General features: G+C 44.2%; 1 protein-coding gene across 5 annotated transcripts in view; it reads right to left on the reverse strand.

Moving 5' to 3' along the window:
* Nucleotides 1–15,454, reverse strand: part of ccdc88ab (coiled-coil domain containing 88Ab) — a 63,717-nt gene extending 48,263 nt beyond the window's left edge. For all 5 annotated transcript variants that reach the window (XM_068567245.1, XM_068567248.1, XM_068567247.1 and 2 more), the window contains exons 1-3: nt 14,804–15,454; nt 14,575–14,675; nt 3,975–4,083 (exon numbers count right to left, since the gene is read on the reverse strand). In XM_068567245.1, the coding sequence (XP_068423346.1) occupies nt 3,975–4,083; nt 14,575–14,675; nt 14,804–14,866 (273 nt within the window). In that variant the 5' untranslated portion in view covers nt 14,867–15,454. The remainder of the gene's footprint in view (nt 1–3,974; nt 4,084–14,574; nt 14,676–14,803) is intronic.
* Between the last annotated feature and the right edge of the window lie 3,974 nt (nt 15,455–19,428).

The following is a 19,428-nucleotide window of genomic DNA, read 5'->3' on the forward strand; positions in this document are numbered from 1 at the left end:
GATGTTTACAGAGAGTGGTTTTCTAACGGAGCCGGGGAAAATCTAATTAAAAAGGGTCTCAAGTGAGATCAATTTATTGAATCACAGGACGCAACCAACCATACAAGGCTTCCACTCACTCCATGCCCTATTTCAAAGTGCTGAGTAGTACAAACACATTGAGAACCTGCGAGGTCCATTAACAGAGGACCCTGAATGGTTTCGTCCATATGGCTGTGGAAATCCAAAACCAGTATCTGATAAAACAACCACAGGAAAAAGGAAATTACTCCACACTATATATCAAAGACAATTTCCATCCTTGTTGCCCCAAGAAGAACTGTCTCTTTTTGATTCTAAAGCAGAAACCGTGTGTGAGGGGGTTTAAAGTTTCCCACAGGATTGTGTGAGACTGTGGTGGGTGGACCTCAGATCCTCCTGGGGCAAACTCAAGATTACGATTCTATAAAGGACTTTGTGCTTTTGGTACATTTACTCAGTGGTGTATTTAAGTGCAGATTTGAGGTACTATACTTGAGTATTTCCATTATATGGAGCCTTAAATTTTCCCCACGCAAACGAGTGCAATACTTCCCGATGATTAGATGAAAGGCCATCCGTCCTCGTCTCTCACACTTGCTCTCTTCCTTTGCGGTGTCGCATTTTAACGCCTTCTTCTGAGCGTTACTAAATCTGAGTAAGTCTCTTTACTTTGAATGAATACACACGAGTCACCCTCTTGACACCTTTAGTTGATTAGCTGCTGCAATGATCGCAGCAGTAAAATGAGGAAAAACTCACGTCACGGACGGTCGACTACTTGTAACTCAAAGAGAGATAAAAAGGAAACTGCATGAAAGAACTGAGAAAATTCAAAGAGCAAGCAATCAAGAGGGTCTCGTGGCTTTTTATGCCACCCAACCTCAAACTCTTTGGCATGAAATACTAATATCCCCCGCGCGAACAAGCCAAGCCTTTTTCCAAGAACCACATTTTGATACAGTCTGGCGTTGGTCTAAATATCAATTCTGTGGGTGGTTAAGGCCCTGAATGGCTATAAAGGGGGTTCGTTGAGGGTCTGTCGGGCCCCCTGAGGGCGGCAGGCATCTGCATGGGTGATATTCAGCCTGTAGGTGGTCTGTTTGAGGCGGAGCCTGCAGACACAAGTGGCTGAACAATAGTGGGACCAGGAGGTCAACAGAGCGACGCAGCAACAAACAGAGAAGATTAGCAAAACACCGCAGACGAACAAGCGTTTCCTTGTTGGCTGACAATGTCCTTCAACGCTAAAACAACGTGGAATAGAATGAGTTAAAGGCCTTCAAAAACAAAGAGACACTGCCCTTCTCGCCCTGCATTTAGATCTCCAAAACAGCCGTTCTGGTATTGGACACCAACGTTTTAATAAATAACAAGTGAGCACATTTATATCTAGGCATTCGTTTGTTACATTTTGCTTTGCAAAGTCAGGAGAACCATGTGTAGTGACTGGGATAAACAGTTACCCCAAAATATCTGTATCAGGACTAAAAAAAGTCACATGCATACCTACTCCTCAACCAAGATATTTTCGTTTTTAAGAAAAGGGAAAACTCACTTTGAGTTGAACAATTTGGCCAAATTTAGATAAAACAATGATTTGATTCATTTTAGTATTAATACATTCAGAAATTTAAGTACAATTATTTTTTGTATTTCTTTTTCAAAGGAATTAAATTTACCTAAAAAGAGTAAATAGATTTTGCAAAGTTTACAATGTACGCGTCATTTCAACAGCAAATTGAATCCTAGTCCATGTCTTGAACCCCGTCTTGAATCCTAGTCCATGTCTTGAACCCCGTCTTGAATCCTAGTCCATGTCTTGAGCCCTGTCTTGATTCCTAGTCCATGTCTTGAGCCCCGTCTTGAATCCTAGTCATTGTCTTGAACCCCGTCTTGCATCCTTGTCATTGTCTTGAACCCCGTCTTGCATCCTTGTCATTGTCTTGAACCCTTCCTGTCGTCTCATCCTTCACAGACTGTGCTGATCACTACTTAACCCCAGCAGCCACTGACCCGACCACTGACACCGATAGCGATGATAATACTGCCGTCCGTTTGAGGCGGCCTAGTGGGGGCTTTTGTAGGCTTATAATGTCAAAGTCTGCACAATAGGCTGACTGTTTAAATTAGACGGTGAGTGATTAACAGGATGTTTAGGAACAAGGCAAACTAGACCTAACAGAGCAATTAACCAACAAGTGACGTGACTTCTGGAACAGTTTTAAAAACTTATACTTATTCAAGTAATATCAATTCATCACATTGTTTTATTGCGTTCAGCCAAAAGTAGGCCTTAAAAAACACTGGATACTAAATTAGTAAGTATGTCGCCTCTTCACAGCCACAGCCCCTGAGGATATGGGTCAGAGTCCTGAGTCTGAAATGTGGGAAATCTGTGTCTCCGTCAGTGTGACCGCTCGGACATAAACATCCCTAAATGTACGGCACTGTCGCAAGAGCATGCTGGAGTTCACGCTCAATCTCTGTCCATCAAAATAAACACATTAAAACACTGTTGCAGCAATGTCATGAATCATATTATCTCTGGATTTTTTTTCAATTCACTAAACTCACAGGTTACACAAATGGATTAACATTCAGACACAGTTAATAACGGACACTGTAATTAGCCAGTACTGTATGACCGCAGTTAAAACATTTACATTAGAAATAACTGAACAATTCAAACAGAAACTTGACATTTGGTTGCGTATCATGTTTGTTCTAACAGACAATATTCATTTGCACACTGTAGAGAAAACTAGGATCATGTGCTGCTAATACCAGTCAGGCTTCAGTTTAGCCATTTCCCAGGATTGCTAGAGGTCAGTTTAGGCCCACAGGTTATAGTCAGACCTAGTATATTACACCTCCGTACATCCTCATGTATTCATAGTCTCAGCCATAATGGATTACAGTTTAGATAGCATCAACTATTTGGCATCTAGCCTCCGATATGGGCCTCAAACTCAAAGTTGTTTAACAGCCTCCTTATGTGCATACTCCAAAATCAACAATGTGGTTAATAGATGTCCCAGGACGTGCGGCTACAGATATTTTCCCAGACTACTTGTATATCAATGCGGTACTCCCGCCTTTACAGCTTTCCACATGTGGTCATATCACTCTCTGATATGTTGTTATCACAGAGTTCATCTTTCCTCCATCTTTAACTCCCCCCTCCCCTTCACATCCTCCTCCACTTTCTCTTTGAAGCCTCAATCTTCTTCCTTTTAGTAAATGTGATGATTGACGGTCGGGGACAGAGTTAACCAACTGTGCCAAGCGGTAAACAGACCGAACATTAGATAAGACTTCCTTGCATGTAACTACATGTGACTTCCATCACCATCACATATCTGTGAATAAAGCTTCTACGTCTGTATGCTGCACAAGATCCTTTTTTTTTTAAAAATAAAAGCAGACAAGTGATGGAATTATATAACAGTGTGCAGGGGAGGCAGATCAGTGGCTTCATGCGTTTCACATCCCTGATGTCTCTGGATATTTACTGGGCCCTCTCTGGCATCTGGATGAGGGGGGTCACGATACCACATCATACGCAGTCACGCAGATACACATGTGCAAATACATCTCTGTGTGTACTGCCAAGTTAAATGTGGCATATGCGTGTGTGGACACGTGTTTGTGTGTGTGTGCGTGTGTGCGTGAGTGAAAGCTGTGTTGTCTGATTGTATTTGTTTTACTTTAACCGAAGGGGCATAAACCTGTTTGACCCCCTCCAGTTCAGGCATAGGTGAACATGGAAACAGCTTTACTTGGGAGGTGAGATTGAGACAAAGCAGTGCTTGACAAGTGTATGAAAATTATTCATCATGAGTCTGCAAAAAAAATAACAGCAATAACTTTCATTGCAACGTGAACACTGTTCAAGCACAGAGAGGATCACATGGTATCTGACTTTGCAGCTGTTCAGCAGAGAGAGCTCTCACCTGATAGTAGGCTTTAATCTGCCTGATGAGAATAGAGAGGTTCTGGATGCGCAGTGTGGGGTCATTGTTCACCTTCTTGTTGGTCCTCTGCACCGTGGCCTTTGGATTTCTGTGCGGGGGGGGGGGAGAAAAAAAAATGTCATTCAGTTATTTAATGTCTGTTTGTAGCAAAGATAAATGTCGGTTGAAGATGTACAGAAACTATTTCTTAGCATGGGTCACTGGGTTGTTGTTTGACAAGCGTGTGTTTGGCTAAAATCATTAGCAACACAGTGACAATGGACCCTTGTCAAAGAAGGGTCAGCGCCATAAACATGTGAAAGAAAGCCCAAACGCATTCAAAGACCTGTCTGTCTTTGAACGTGTCGGCCACCCCTTAAATCTGGAGGCCCTCAGTGTTTCAGACTGTTGTTTTTCAGCCTTCAAAATCTAATTCTTCATTCAGTTTAAATCAAATTCAAACATGCAGCATTTACATTTCGTAGCCTTGACAGTCTGCAGAGGATCCTCTGTACACTGCGCTTCAAACTACTAAAGGGAGCATGCGTTTCTGCAATTCTGGCCATGATCTCCATTTCATCCGTCTGAATCAAAGAGAATATGTTTTTCTCCTTAACGCTTGCAGGATACAGAGCCCGAGTTGCCCAAGGGACATTAAAAAAAGGAGCGCGCACGACGACTGATGTTACCACGGGTGCTAACATGTTTTAGTGAGCCTCAGAGACATTCCACAAACCCGCCTCCCCACTTGCTGTTATCCAACAATCCCCACCACCGCTTGCATATCTATGCAAATTAACTTTAAGATACCGAACCCCATCTCATCTCAAACCTTGTTAAACCACAGTTACTTGCATGTTAATTGGTGTAAATAATTGGTGCCGAGAGGTGAGTTCCCTGGCAATTTGAGAGTCTGTCTGCATTGCTCAACACGCCATCTGCCAAGCACATGGTCAGTATTAATTAGCCATCCACACATTTATCAATTACTTTCCTACATCTCGACTTTAAAGTTACTTTCCTAACTGGCACCTTTGACAGCATTAATAGAATTAATTAAAAAGGTTGTTGAAATGGCGGTTTTTGTGTGCGCGCAGGTTAAAAGTTAAACAGACCAATAAGACATGTGGCCTTAATGTGAGAACGACTGATCCCCTGAGGGAAATTCCTATTTTCATGGACTCCCACTTCCCAGAACGGAGGCGGTGACACAAGAGCAGATATGGTTTCAAGTAGCAAAGAGACACTTAGAAAGACACAGACCGTCATACTCTGCAGGCTTCAAAACCGTGTGTTTGGCACGCGAGTTAAATTCATAGTTAAATGGAATGCAGTACAACTAATATTTCAATTATTTAACATTAAAAAGATAAACTCGTATGTCTAATCGGACCAAATTGCCGCTAGGTTTGCAAAACAGGCCGTCCCCAGTTCATCCAAGTTGGACTCCTGCGTGCGTTGTTGTGGATGCGTGCAGCCACTTTCCTCGTACGTCTCCATCTAATCAATTCGTTTAGCTGCAAGGTTGTCAGCTGTGCGTCTGCTTTGGCATACTCATGTCAGTGTGTCCACCGGATTAGTGCAAGCCAGGCGTAACGTTAGCGAGCCTGCGTGATGATGGGTATGACGTTAGCAGTTGCGTTACAGCTGTGAAAGCAGCAGCAGCAGCAGCAGCACAGTGTGTGTATGAATACACGCTACAATTCCTCAAGACGTCAAAAGCATCTTTCGTCTAGCGTGCACCAAGCCCTAGAGGGAACAGTAGTAGAATCCCACCCACCTCCCGAGAAAAAAAAAAAAGCCTGTAAATAATTCATAATACATTTGCCTTGGGATTGTCAGGGAAAACAACACTTCTGAAGTACTTGATATTTGTAGAGCCGTACACCACCAGGACTAAGGAGCAGCTCTCTTTTTCATGAAATGCACTTCAGACTTCAAAGCATGGATCTCGTGACCTATATAATGGGGTCAACACGCTCTAAGTAGGGGGGAGGAGAGTCCTGGCTGCTTGTGAATGTATGCGTGCATGCATGCAGTGTGTGGCACATGTGTAGTCATGCATGCGTGTGCGCATGTCTGCCTCTGTGCTCCAGCACTCTAGAATAGCACGTCTGTATGCGTGCATGAAGCGTCATCCTGGAAAAACATTAAGACGGAACATAAATCAAGATTTTTTTTTTTTTTTTTCTTGTTTCGTCTGAGGGAAGAGGTCAAAAGGTGAAGGATTCTTCATCTTCCTCAAGGACATTCAGCTCTGGTGGATGCTTACAGTCACAGGGGACTTCTGGCTCAATGGCTCTTCATAATGACTTTAGCATGCTGCGGCTGCTGCTCCGCTTCCACTCAGAAAAAAGGTTTTTCATATAAAACCACACCATAAAAACCTCTCACATACCCAGGAATATAAATACCCCAAGTTCCCATCCATCGTGTTCATGAAATTTAACTGTGCTTATTGGAATGTGCATTTAATGCTTTAGTAGCTTAACTGTTAAATAATATATTCTAATATATAATAAGCTTATTGTTTACACTAAGAAAAAAAAAAGGGGGCAGAACGCCTGTCTCTTAAATCAACCGGCTGTAGTGTGGATGTGTTAATTAGTCTTTTGATCAGCCTCCGCCCCGATATGCACACCCCCACACCATCATGCTAATCACGAGGACACAGGGTTCTTTTTAATACGGGTCTAAATGAACAGTCATGTGACCTCCCCATCTCCCCCCCCCCCTCCTCCTCCCGCCCCTCACACACACACGCTCAGCCCCTTTGGAGGTCCATAGTAGGGGGTCTATTTAACCCGTTAATTAAAAGCACAGGAGGCTGTAATCCTGTCGGGGCGAGGAGGGCGATGTGGTGAATGAGGTGCGAGTGTGTGTGTGTGTGTCAGTGTCAGAGATTGAAAAAGAGGGAAAAACAGCAGCAACAACAGGGTTGCCTCGTCATACATTCCTTCACCATCAGGGTCATTTTTGGGCTTCGATGCCACGTGTGCGAGCGCGCGACGGGGCCGACACCGAACCCCCCCCACCGCTACCCTGGATCGGCAGCCGGAATAAACACGGGGTATTAGAACAGTAACGGAGGTCAAAGATGCCCCTTACTGGCTCCTGCCCCGTTCCTGCTGATACGGTAAACCTACGGCTTTAAATAGACAAATACATTAGGAAGGCAGGAAGCCAAATAAAGAGCCAGAGAGCCAGACAGCTAGTGAGCGAGTCAGCCAGACGGCCAGTCAATAAGCCGGTCCGTCGGTGCCGTCGATGAGCCACCGCAGCCTTCTGGAGAGCCCAGGGCCACGGCGCTTTCTCCTCTCATGTCCCGGCTTTGATTGGCTGGGTAGGTTAGAGAGTAGTGTTAACCCACATATGACAGGCTACATTACAGTCACCATGAGCAGCCAGGCACACACACACACACATACACACACACAAAGTAGGCTAAATGCACACATACAAAGAAAAGAATGCAGGCTTCATTTGGCCACGTGTTGGGGATAGAGCTTATGAGCTGTACTGTCCAAACACGGCAGGGGAGTGAGTGTGTGTGTGTGTGTTTGTGACCGTGTGAGAGACGTACACACACACACGGTGGGGGTATTAGGAGCCAATGCGAGCAGTTCAGGGTAATTCTGTGGCTTTGCTTCTGTAACGTCCAGATTAAAAATTAAAACCCGTCTGAGATGAAGATGAGTCGTCATCCTCTCACAACAAACTAGAACATGAAATCTAAAATGTCAAAATAAGACATTTTAAACCAGTGTGTACACTAATACCCCTCAGAACACACACTTGACTCAATTACCCAGATCAAATTCTTATTACTGTAATTAAACCATTTGGAAACCATTGCTAACCCAACAATCAACAAGTTCTTAATATTTAGTTGCTTGTGAAGCTTCGTAGTAGCGGACAGGCCACATGATAAAAGACTTGGAATAATAATCAACATATTGAATGAGTTTATAGGATAATGGCTTGAATTCACTATCCCATTGCTCAAACACGTCACTCTGACACGCACATGACAGGACGAGCCAAATTCAAGAGAGCAATGAACGCTAAAGCTCTGCAAGATAACTTTGTTTAAACGTTAACAGGCCATTTGCAATGATTGACGTTCAGCCTAAAATCTTGTTCAAATCAAATCTCGTCATACCCGAGCGCACGTCAACGCACCGACCGCCTGAAGCATGTACAGGCAACAAGCATAACCAGCACTTTTACTAACGAAATGACTCTCAAAGCAGCGGAGAATGAAGCACTTTAGAACATCGGATGTTATGATGCAGCCTTATTAAGAATAATTAGCAAACCACATGAAGAATACTGCGTTTCTAAACCATCGGTTTGCAGCTAGGTTTGCCAATAGTATGCCTTTTGCTACGGAGGCGGAGTCAGCCCCCATCGCATCCCTTTTTTCTTGTCATCCTCCACCCTTTTCCCACGAGAGACATAGTGTATAAAAAGCCCAGTGAGGATCTGACCATTGGTATGTGGCGCTCATCACCCTGCTTCCTCGTCTTGGCTTTTCACGGGATAGTTTCTCTCCTGTCTTTGTCTTTGTGTTTCCACGGGGCCTCTTCCCATTCCACGGCTCTGCCGCTGTATCCATAGGGACTCCAGATAAACACACTGGTAGCACACTGGATGTTGATGGGACGCTTTGTTTTGTGCTGGACTACAAGCACTTAAGACCACAAGACATTGAAATGCAATGAGATGCATCGAATAATAAGTCAAATTGCGAAGTAAACCAAACAATTCCAAACTTCTCTGCTGCACCGAGTTCCTCTTTTTTTTAACAGAAGTGGTGTACTTGGTCACTGATTAATTCCACCGTGCTGGTAATTCTCAAAGTTAAGCTGCTGTTAATGAGCAACTCAACACTTCCTGCAGATGCGTCGCAGCAAAAGGTCTTCCAGAGAACAGAAGGGATTATGCCCCCTGAGCGGCTGAAGGGCTTGCAACATGAAGCAGATGGAGGAAGTGTTGAGTTTGCTTTAACAGAAAAAAACAGCAGCAACGGCTAAATTAACCAATTTGCAAGATCTCAGGTATAAATGGTAATATGTGCCATTACCCGACAGATGCTGAACACGGCGCCGCCCGGAAAACTCCAAATAATGCTGAGAATGCATTTAATGAACTATCGATCTTGTAAAAACAGACTGACTTTGAACTGCTCGGGCTGAGAAAACCTGTGTTTAAAAATCCTAAATCGGGCCGTTTAGGCTTTAACATGTCCTTGGTTATGGGATTTTTTTTTCTAAAAAGGTGCCTCACGTTAACACAGCCTTGTTAAAAGGTCTTGTCCTCTCAAGGTCACAGCTGCTGTTTCCTGTCTGACTCGATATACATCCTCCTGCTAGAGCGACGCAGCGGAGACGGCCGTGACACGGTCGTGATTACGAGCGATGACGGATTAACGTGCGATTCTACACTTGGATGGGGAGGAGCAGCAGACCCCCCCTGAGTCCAGGAAGCAGCAGCAGGGAGAATCGAACAGGACTGAAAGAGCTCAGCGAGCGGCAGCTCGGCCTGCTTCTGCTGTGGCTCGCCCTGGAAAAAAAAAAAAAAAAAAAGGCAACAAAGGGCTTCAGCATGCCGCTCAAAAGAAAACAAGAGGAGGACGACGGGGGAGAGAGGTGAGGCACGGACAGACGAGCAGACAAGAGATGAAGGAAATGACTCCAGCAGGAGGAGCAGAGGGAGGGAGCGAGAGAGAAAGATACAGTAGCGGTTGAGACTTGAGAAAGAGGGAGTTGAATGAGATGGCAGAGAGGATAGAGGCAAATGAGACGATCATCATCCGTCAGTCCAAAACCCAAAAGATGTTTTGATTGCAAGGCAAAGAGAATTAGCAAATTTGATATGCTGGAACCAGATCATTTCTGGTATTTCTGTGAACAAAAAAAGCTCATTCATTACATTTTCTATGAACTTATCAATTGACTGCTGCAGCTATATTGGTATCAGACCCAAGGGAGAAAGCAAAGGCAAACTAAAGATCCTTCATGTTTCCATTTATTGGTTTAAAGAGCAACATAAACAGGAGTTTCTTCCAGGTCGGATATTTTTTCACGAAAGGTTTTCACCCCGAGTTAAAGAAAAAAATTGGTCCTGTATGTGGCCATTTCTAGATGCTGCCTGTAATCAAACGTTGCCAGATGGCTGGTAACCTCAGAATATCCAAATATAGCAACAAAGCCATAAAAAAAAAGAAAAGAGCATAATGTAGCCTCCATATGCTAGAACAACGATAACCAGAGAATCAAATGATGCATGCATAGTCTACAACAAAAGACCAACTGGGTTCAGGGCTTCAAACCAACACTCGTCCTTCAGCGGCGTCCTTCCACATAAAGACTCCTACACGGAGCTCATTGGTCGAGGGGTTGTGCGTTTGCACGCCGTGTCAAAAAGCCCAATTCTGTCATGAAAGGAAGTGATGACGGGCGCAGCGAGGACATCCTGTGTATGAGAGCCTGCAGGGAGTTGACTGTAACATGGCCTTGAGAGAAAAAATGCTTTAAAATTTAAAAATCGACTGACTCATGAGGTTTACTTTGTGGTTTCGACAGCCACTAGAAAGCACTCTCATAAGCAGGAAAAAATACGCAGATGCAAGGGGAACGTCACCTTTTAACACTCTCATTCCCATGTGTGCAGTCATCCGGACGGATTTACAGACGTGCACAGATCTGTACGAATACTCAAGGCAGCAGGAACTAGCCTGTACAACATGCGCGACATTATTTTCATAACACAGGTTCTCTCTCTATACTTAATGCACTTAATCCCACAAACTAGTACACAATCAGTCAGGACTGATTTCCAGGGTCACACATGACAATTTTCCTTTGCAAATGCCAGACATGTGTCCACATTTGTGATATTGAGCTTTACAAATACTTGTCAATTCAAGCAAATCTTTTTTTTCCACTCTGAGACACGTCCATCTCACTTGCATTACTCTGTAGAGGACAGCCTGATTGGTTCATAGGCCAACGAGCCAGCACGGGGCTACGGGATTGGCAGCGAAACAGAGAACTCAACTGGACCGTTGTCACTCTGGCAGAAAACTAGAATTGGGCTCCTCTCGCCGAGCGGGAAAACTAATTGGTTTGACAGCGCGGAGGAGGCCATCTAATTGGCTCGGTAATGTCAGTCACAAGGGCAGGCGGGAGGAGGGGGAGCGGTGACGTGGTGCCATCTGGGTGTCAGCAAACCGTTAGATAATCCCGGGGTCTCTCTCCTTCTTCTTTCCCCTATATGCTCTCCCATGCTGTTCCGATGACAACTGCTGCCAGCCTGTCTGCCACACAGAGACATTCACACAGCGACACTCCAGCTTACACTACGACAGCTGACATCACCAGGAAAAAACGTTAAACGCTCAAGTTTCTCCGGCCAGAGGACTGTGAGTGAGAGAGAGAAAAAAATATGTTGATGTAAACCAATTGAATGCTGTTTATTAATGTTTTACGCACGCTGACTTTCATACACTGCTGTCTTTATATTTGGAGGCGCGCGTTTTATTCGATGCCGAACTCTAGTTGTTGTTTTTCAGTGTAAACACGGCTGACTGGAGGTAACGACGGCGGAGCCTTTTGAGCAGGAACTGATCAATCGCAATGGCGATGCCAACCGACGTGCACGGCAAAATATCTCACCCAAGGTGCCATAACAGAGGAGTGTGAGAGAGAGAGAAAACAGAAGGAGTAAGTGAGAGTGTGTTTGTAGGAGCCCAGGAACTGGAATGAATACAATCCCCGTTAATCGTCGCCTGCAGTCTCCCTCAAAAGAAGCTGGAAAACGTTCCTGTGGTTTAGCTGCTTTTTAATGGGAGTAACAGTGGAAGAGGCATTTCTCAACACCCATGTGATTCTTACAGTCGTCACACAGCAACAAATGTGAACAAACTTAAGGCCCTTTTCGGCCACATGTCTGTCTTTTAATGCCAGATTAAAAATCACGCACAGGTACCGATTTAGCCGACTGGTCGATGGGTTCATTAATAAAGGGTTTTGGAAGATTTTTTACCAAGTTGCTGATGCACTATATTCATAAGCTGCATATCTGTATAGGTATTGTTACAATACAATTTACAAGAGGTGGGAAAACGATGTTTCAGACTGATTCTTCCTTGCATATTAAAGAAGAAAGATCCCAATAATCCACACACTGAGGAATACCTACATGGTATTAATGCAATCGTGGTACCCAGGTATCTTTATCGGGACTGAAGAAGTCAGATCGGTGCGTCCCCAATATTTCGTTTTTAATAAATAAAACAAGACGCATGTCTTTGAGGAATGCCATCATATAAAACTCCCTTAAACTGTGGTTTGGAGGCATGTAAATGAGCTTATTTAACAGTTTATTTCAGTTAGCTCGGCTAACGGGAGGAGACCGCGTGGTGCTGGGAGAGTGGGAGAGGCAGACAAAAAGCAGTCTCACCAACACCAACACATAGCGTCTGACCAGTACTGTAGGCCTTTTGTGTGGGAGGGTGGCTGAGCAGGACGACTACCAACAGCTGCCTCAGTCCAAAAGAAAAAGCATAGAAGAAAAAAACAGCCATAGACACACACACACACACACACACACACACACACACTGAGTCCCACGCAGACACAGAAGCCCTACAGAAAAGCACACACACAAATATAAACAGAGCAGGCTGTGACCGGCAATCCCCGACATCCTGTCAGGCGATCGCTAAGCCAGTCACAGTTCATTTCAGCTCAACGCTGGCCGCTGTGTACAGGAGCACTCCACACACACACACACACACACACACACGTAAAGGTCCCGTCCAACTCGGTCCACTTATTTGCAGACAGAAATCCTACCGAGTTCCCGTTGCCAAACATCTCGGCCTTGATATGTGGATCTGAGGAGTTGCCGTGTGGCTGAGCCAACCACGGCTCCGATTTTAGGGTTGGTTTTTTTTTGCATGTGGCCCTCTTGTTATTTCTTTGCGTGTATCTTTGCTGCCATGTTTAAGGTTTCCAACCATTTCGGCAAAACGTTTTCCCGTCTCACACACCCTTCCAGTCCTCTCCCCCTCCTCGTATCCTTCCGGGTGCCTTTCCGCGATACAACTTCCCAATGGGGAAAAGGCTCTAAATATACTGAATGACTTGTTAATCGTTATGAAGAGGCTGTGGGTGTGCGTGTGTGTGAAAAAGGACAGACGCCGTTGTCCAACTGAACCTGCGATGGCCTCTTTAAACACCTTTGAATGTTTCCTTTGAGAGTATAGATACACAGCCTGGAGGAGGAGGAGGAGGAGGAGGTAGGAAAGAAGAGGTAGTAGAAACCTGAAGGTAGGCGGCTTAGCAGCGGGAGGTCGAGGACAGTGGACGAGGGCAGGAGCAGGACACCCACCAGAGACAGGAAAAGGCCACTCGTGCAACACAGCCACAGCTCACCCCTTCCAAAAACGATTCACTCTACCGAGGTATATTCTGCTCATGTAGGAAATACACAGATGCACTTCTGCAGAAGACGAGCGTCCTTACACAGAGACAACTCCGCCGTCCAAAGCGTGGAATACGAGTGACACTGACCGAAGTCGGCCTGTGAAACTGCAACACAACACAATCTCCTCCGGGGGTGAAAATCAATTCCACTGGGAAGCATGCAAACAGGGCGAGAGCGAACGCTGACAGTGGAGAGTGTGGCATTAGCGGAAAATATGGGGGAAAAATGTGCCCTGCAAGCGGGAAGTAGCAGCTCTAAACCAGACAAAGGAATGGAAAGCTGTCTGCTGCCATGCTATATGTTAGGAGATGACTGGAAAGACGGATTCACACAGACACATCTAATGCCTCATGTTCTCCAGAACTCTCCCTCCCTCCCTCTCTCTCTCATCATAAAGAGATCTGCCAAAGCATCTACTTCCCGTCTACTTGAGTGAAAACAAACGCACTTTGCTGGCCTGCTACATTGATGAAGGAGTCCGTGTAATCCGCATCCAGATTCTGCACTTCCTTCCAGCGTTCGTCCGCTCAAGACGATACTATTCCTAGTTTTTTAATCTGCAACGCAACAGGAAACTCTGTAGCTTCCAGGACCAATGCTCTCCCTCACAGTCAGCTGCGGATGACAGTCTGCAAACTGAAAAAAAAAACACAAACACAAGGCTACAGGAAGTTGTGGAAGCTGCTTGCTGCCTCCTTCCTCGCATCCACGGATGCTCGCGAGGCAACCAAGGCAGCTCTGAGGAATCCTGACAATAACTGTCTGCAAGGAAGACAGTGTGACTTCACGACTGCCCTCAATACAAGGTCCCTTTGTACGGATATAGCCTACATTCACTTCAGCAGACAATTTAAAGTGCTGGACAGAGGCCGGAGTTCTTGAAGAAAATGCTTAATTTGGTCATATGGGGATGACCATTACAAGCCCCAGGGGATCATTTGTGTGTACACACACACACACACACACACACACACACACACACACACACACAGTAAGACCTTTAACATGATGAGTTTGGGATCCCAATAGAAGGTGTCTGCATGCTTGTTACATGGCCTCTCCTGGTGCATGGGGGGCGTTTCTGAATGAGTGTTAAAGCACTTACATCTCGAGCATTATCTCGTTCAGGTAAATCCCGTCCACTAATTCAATATATTCCGATAATTGGGTGCCGTCGGTCAAAGTCGCCTGGCCGACTGTCTTCACCTGCAATGGGACAGAAAGGAGGTGTTAGGCTCCCCAATAAGCACTTCAAATGGACGCTTTCTTCCACAGGGGCGGTTCAATTAGCAGAGCTTAGCACACATTACGATGCTGAATCGGGGGGCTCTTACCCAGCAGACCAGCGGCGTGAGCATAAACTGCTCCAGCAAAGGGGAGAAAACCTCGGTTTCCATATTTTCCAACGGGGGGGGAAACTGGCGCCTATTAAAAAATGTGCACTCCCGAGGAGAAATACGTGTTTGTTTTGGCTATTAATTCAATTAAATCGACGCTCATTTTGGACACACACACACGGAAAAAAAATAACACCGGGTCAGTGGTTTTCTTAAAAGGGAGGGGGGAGACGAAGAAGAAGAAAAAAAATGTTAATCCACAATCTTCTTGACACGACACAGCTGTTTCAGACGCCAGCGGCTGGGCTTGGCTCCCTCATTTGAAGGGATTTACATTTTCGTGAGCACGAGCTATCTCCAGAAGCGAATGGAGACAGTCTCCATGAGACCTGAGCCAGGTAGGTAGGGCTTTATGCTCTGGAGAGGGGGGAAAGAAGAAGAAAAATAAGCTCACAGAGGCCAAAACGTTAAGAGAAATATTCCTCCGACATGATTCAATGAAGGGAAAATATCCAGTGCGCGGCGGAAGAGCAGGAGAAAATAAAAAAGTCCAGTAGTTTACAGGTGCTGTAAATTCGTCTGTTTACTCCTCAAATGAAGTGTGAAGTCATTTCTGACCGGTGGCTTGTCTGTCCTCCCCGTTCAAACGACAGCATACGACTGAAAGGAGGGAGGTGAGAGGATGACTGGAGGACACTTAGCACCGCCCTCTCTCCTCCGCATCTCCCTCCGCCCCCTCGGCTCGAAAAGAAGAAGAAAAAAATAGGGCATCGATGAAAGTATCAATTTCCTTTTTTTTTTCTTTTTTTTTAAAAAGAGCATGTTCCTCGAAAATTAGTTTGTCATCTAGTAAATTATTTGAAGAGCATGTGTTGGTAAAATGCTTTTTAATGAATGATGCAGACATACAATGCACTGGGACTAGGTGTTGGGTGCATGCAGCTCTATAGTGATATAGTCATTTATTATGCAGTGGCTTGCTAAAAATCCTCTGCTTTTTTTGTATTCCCGTGCAAAAATACCTTTTGTCTGCATTCACACATGCAGAAAGCTGCATTAAAGCGGCGAGCAAGAGGGCTACTGACACCTAGTGGGTGATGTACAAAGAGATGACTGTGAATGTACAGTATGCCCTGATGAGCTTTATCTTAAAATCAGTGATCAGTCAAATACATTACATGGTATTTGGAGAAAAAGAGGGACAGTCTCAACAGTGAAGGATTAAATCAAGGAAAACAATATATGACCATTTATAGAGTAATTTGGGACACATAGTGAAATAACACAAGAGGCGAAACAATTAGCTAATTAATCGATTAACAGAAAAAAAGCCAAAGACAATGTATTCCCACTTTCAGATTTGTAGATGTTTCTGTCATTGTAAATCTTGCAGGATGGGGACTTACAGGTCCTGCAGCTTCTATACCAGCAACCAGCTGTTTAAAACACACACTATTTCCTTTAGCTGCATCAGCAGCAAGGTAATGAGTGACTTAGACCCAAAGTCAGGAGACACTTAATCAACAGTTGATGAATGGCTCCGTCGGTGTTAGCGGGGTCCGTGTGATCAAATAACCAATGAAAACACAATCACTGATTTGGGAGCTGGGGACGTGGGTCACCTCTCAGGAACCAATAGATTATGGTATGTGCCCCTAAAACGTATGATAAGCACATTCCAGCAGCAGCTCTCTTGGACAAGCAGAGGCTCTCATTTGCATTTAGAGTAACGGTCGCTGTGGTTGGTAGTTCAGCTTGAGGCTATTTACAGTATAAGATCCTGACTAGACCGTTTGTTTCTTGTTTTCTGTGTAGCGGTTTTGACTGGAGGGTTGTGAACTCAGGGAGTTACAGCATGAAGTGTCGCTTCTTGAAAATTTAATGTAGGCCAAAACAGCTGCTCAAAATCTATAAAATAGAGGTTGTATTGTCTCTATTTGGCTGTCAGTGTCATAATAAAGTTTACATCTTCAGCTAGACATTACATATCGGGCAGCAGGCAGCAAAACATGCCCATTAAATATGGCACAAAGGTGAAGAAGTCACAGTCCCACACATTGTTGTCTGATATCTTTGCCCACCTTTCATAAGCTTGTTTGAGGTAAGAGCTGACACACTTGGAGACCACTTTCCTCGGTCCCAAATGTCGAACAAGATACTTGTTTTTGTAGAAATCACATGCATACTGAATGCCAGCGCTGATGCATTCATTCTTTATTATATTTAAACTAATTCACTTGCGTGCTTTTGAAAATGTCGTTTCAAATATCCGTAACAGCGGCCAATGTGGCCACAAGTGGCATCTACAGGGGGATGGAGATACCAATGACTATGTTTCCTTAAAGATCTATAAACTTTATCTCATCCTACTGATGTGAAAAATAAAATGGGTAATTTGCTTCGGGATCTACTCAAAATCAAAATGTTTCAAATCAAATACAGCCCTTTTCTCTGGGAGCCCTCTGCTCACCCCATCACACGGTTACACACCGACGCAGGTGATGAAATCCTTTCATGGATGTGCATAGCGCCCGCTGCTTACCAGAACACAGCATGCTCCATTACTGGGGAAGGATTAGGTGGATATGTTGTTCATCCCAGTGTGTTTATTGTGTGTTAGGATTTGTTTAGTGTGGGATTCATTAACCTTGTATTTAACAGGGTGCCACTCCTGCCTGTTTAATTAAAATCTATTATTCATGAAGCTTTTTAAGTACATTCTTCACAAAGCGCCCATCCACCTCCGTGCAACTCAGTGTATAGACCCACAGCAGCATTCCTCACACACACACACACACACACACACACACACACACACACACACACACACACACACACACACACACACACACTTAGCTATGAAAGCAGGGAAAACCGCCTCTTTTGGCTCAATATCTACAGAACCAGTGTGCACATGGAGACACGTGGATATATTCGGTATCAATCCGGCCCGGGAATATGAAGTCCACAGTCAAAAAACGTTAACAAAAAAACAAAAAAAAACATTCTCTTTCTAAACAACCAGCTCATCTCTTTGATAAAACTGTCTCTCTGTCTTCTTTACGAGAAGAAGCAGCTTCCTGTTAGTTAGTTCCCTGGAATTTACGAGTGACCACAAGCATTTTGATTTGGAGCTGCAGCTGATCTCATGTGGCCCTGAATGCAGGGTGGGCTGATAGAAATGTTTGAGCTGTAAGCATTTGATCTTTCTTCAAGTAACATATGACTGGTTTTGACTTCCCCTCATACAGTAATATGAATACTAGAAGTACAAGTTAAGTTAATGAGTCAAATCCAAACAGCAAATTTTGAGGTAAACCGCAGATTTAATGGATTTCTGTTGACCCTAGTTAGAACTATTACATTACACATATGTGGGTTCATCATGTGGGTTTAAGTATGAGCAGTTATACAACATTTCAATCTGGCCATGCAGTAAGTGTATTTGTCATGCTGAACCAAAGATTGAGTTTGACCCAAAATCATGCTGATGCCCTTCTGTATCATCATTAAAAAAAATTGATTGGTTTTCTGGTCAGAAGTTGTGCAGATAGGGCCGTGTAGGCCAACCTTAATACGGACACAAGCTTGTAAAATGAATAAATGCTCACTCTGTAAAAAGAAAATGTATCCTTAACTGATTGATAATCATGTGGTCCAGTGGACTTTTTGGGGATTACGTTGAACCCACACACACATCGGAAACAACAGCTCCACAAAAAAAACAACTTTTACATGGACGTCACACATGAATCCTGCCTTTATAATGACGAACTAATTTAAAGGTCTGACCTCTATCTTTGCAGCAAAGGTCACTCTGATCATCCTCTCTGGTTCAGTTTGTCTCCATCCTGTCGTGCTACTATGGGGAAATCAATGCCTGACTTTAAAATATCCAGTTCAAATGATTAAGACCCTCTGTGGCAGCGTCAAAGCCTAATTCAATACAGGGCAATAAAGATGTGTGCGGCCCAACCCCCTGCATTTTGTAAATGTTGATGCTAATAACTCAGAGGAAATAAACAACTCTCATAAACACATATGTATTTCTCTTTTTCTCCTGACTGAAAACCCAAAGCTGGGCTTTATCTAGATTTGTTTAACCCGTCTTGAGCCACGGCAGAGTCAGAGGTTCTCAAGATGAGCCTTAATGACGGCTCTGGATTTGAGTAATCAGCTGTTTGCAGGCTTTGGATCACTCTGCCCTCTGGTCCGAGGGGCTTTTTAGATCAACTACAGTGCAAGCAGCCAATATTTAGGAGAGCAGGCGTCACAGTAGCAATCAAACAAATTCCAATCACTCTGAAAATGTTCACTGAGAGATAATCAAATCAGATACACATTGATTTTGCTTCTGGCACTGGAGAGATTATTCTCCCTTTCTTCTCTTCTCATATTTTTATGCTTTGGTTTCTGCTCACTGAACCTTTTGCCTGTTTAAAAGCATTGAATTAGTTTTTTTTATCATACCAGTTGTATTTCTTGTAGGCCAACCCACAGTAAAGTCTTTATATGTATATATTTCATGTTATTTATGAATCACTGACTCTGACCTCGAGTTGATTGACAGGTCATCAGCTTGCTGTTTCTTGCGTATGTATCACACATTCTTAGACATATAT

This window comes from Clinocottus analis, unplaced genomic scaffold (genome assembly GCF_023055335.1).
Source record: "Clinocottus analis isolate CAN_PGR_092001 unplaced genomic scaffold, fCliAna1.0.p SCAF_8, whole genome shotgun sequence".
NCBI classification, from domain to species: Eukaryota; Metazoa; Chordata; class Actinopteri; order Perciformes; family Cottidae; genus Clinocottus; species Clinocottus analis.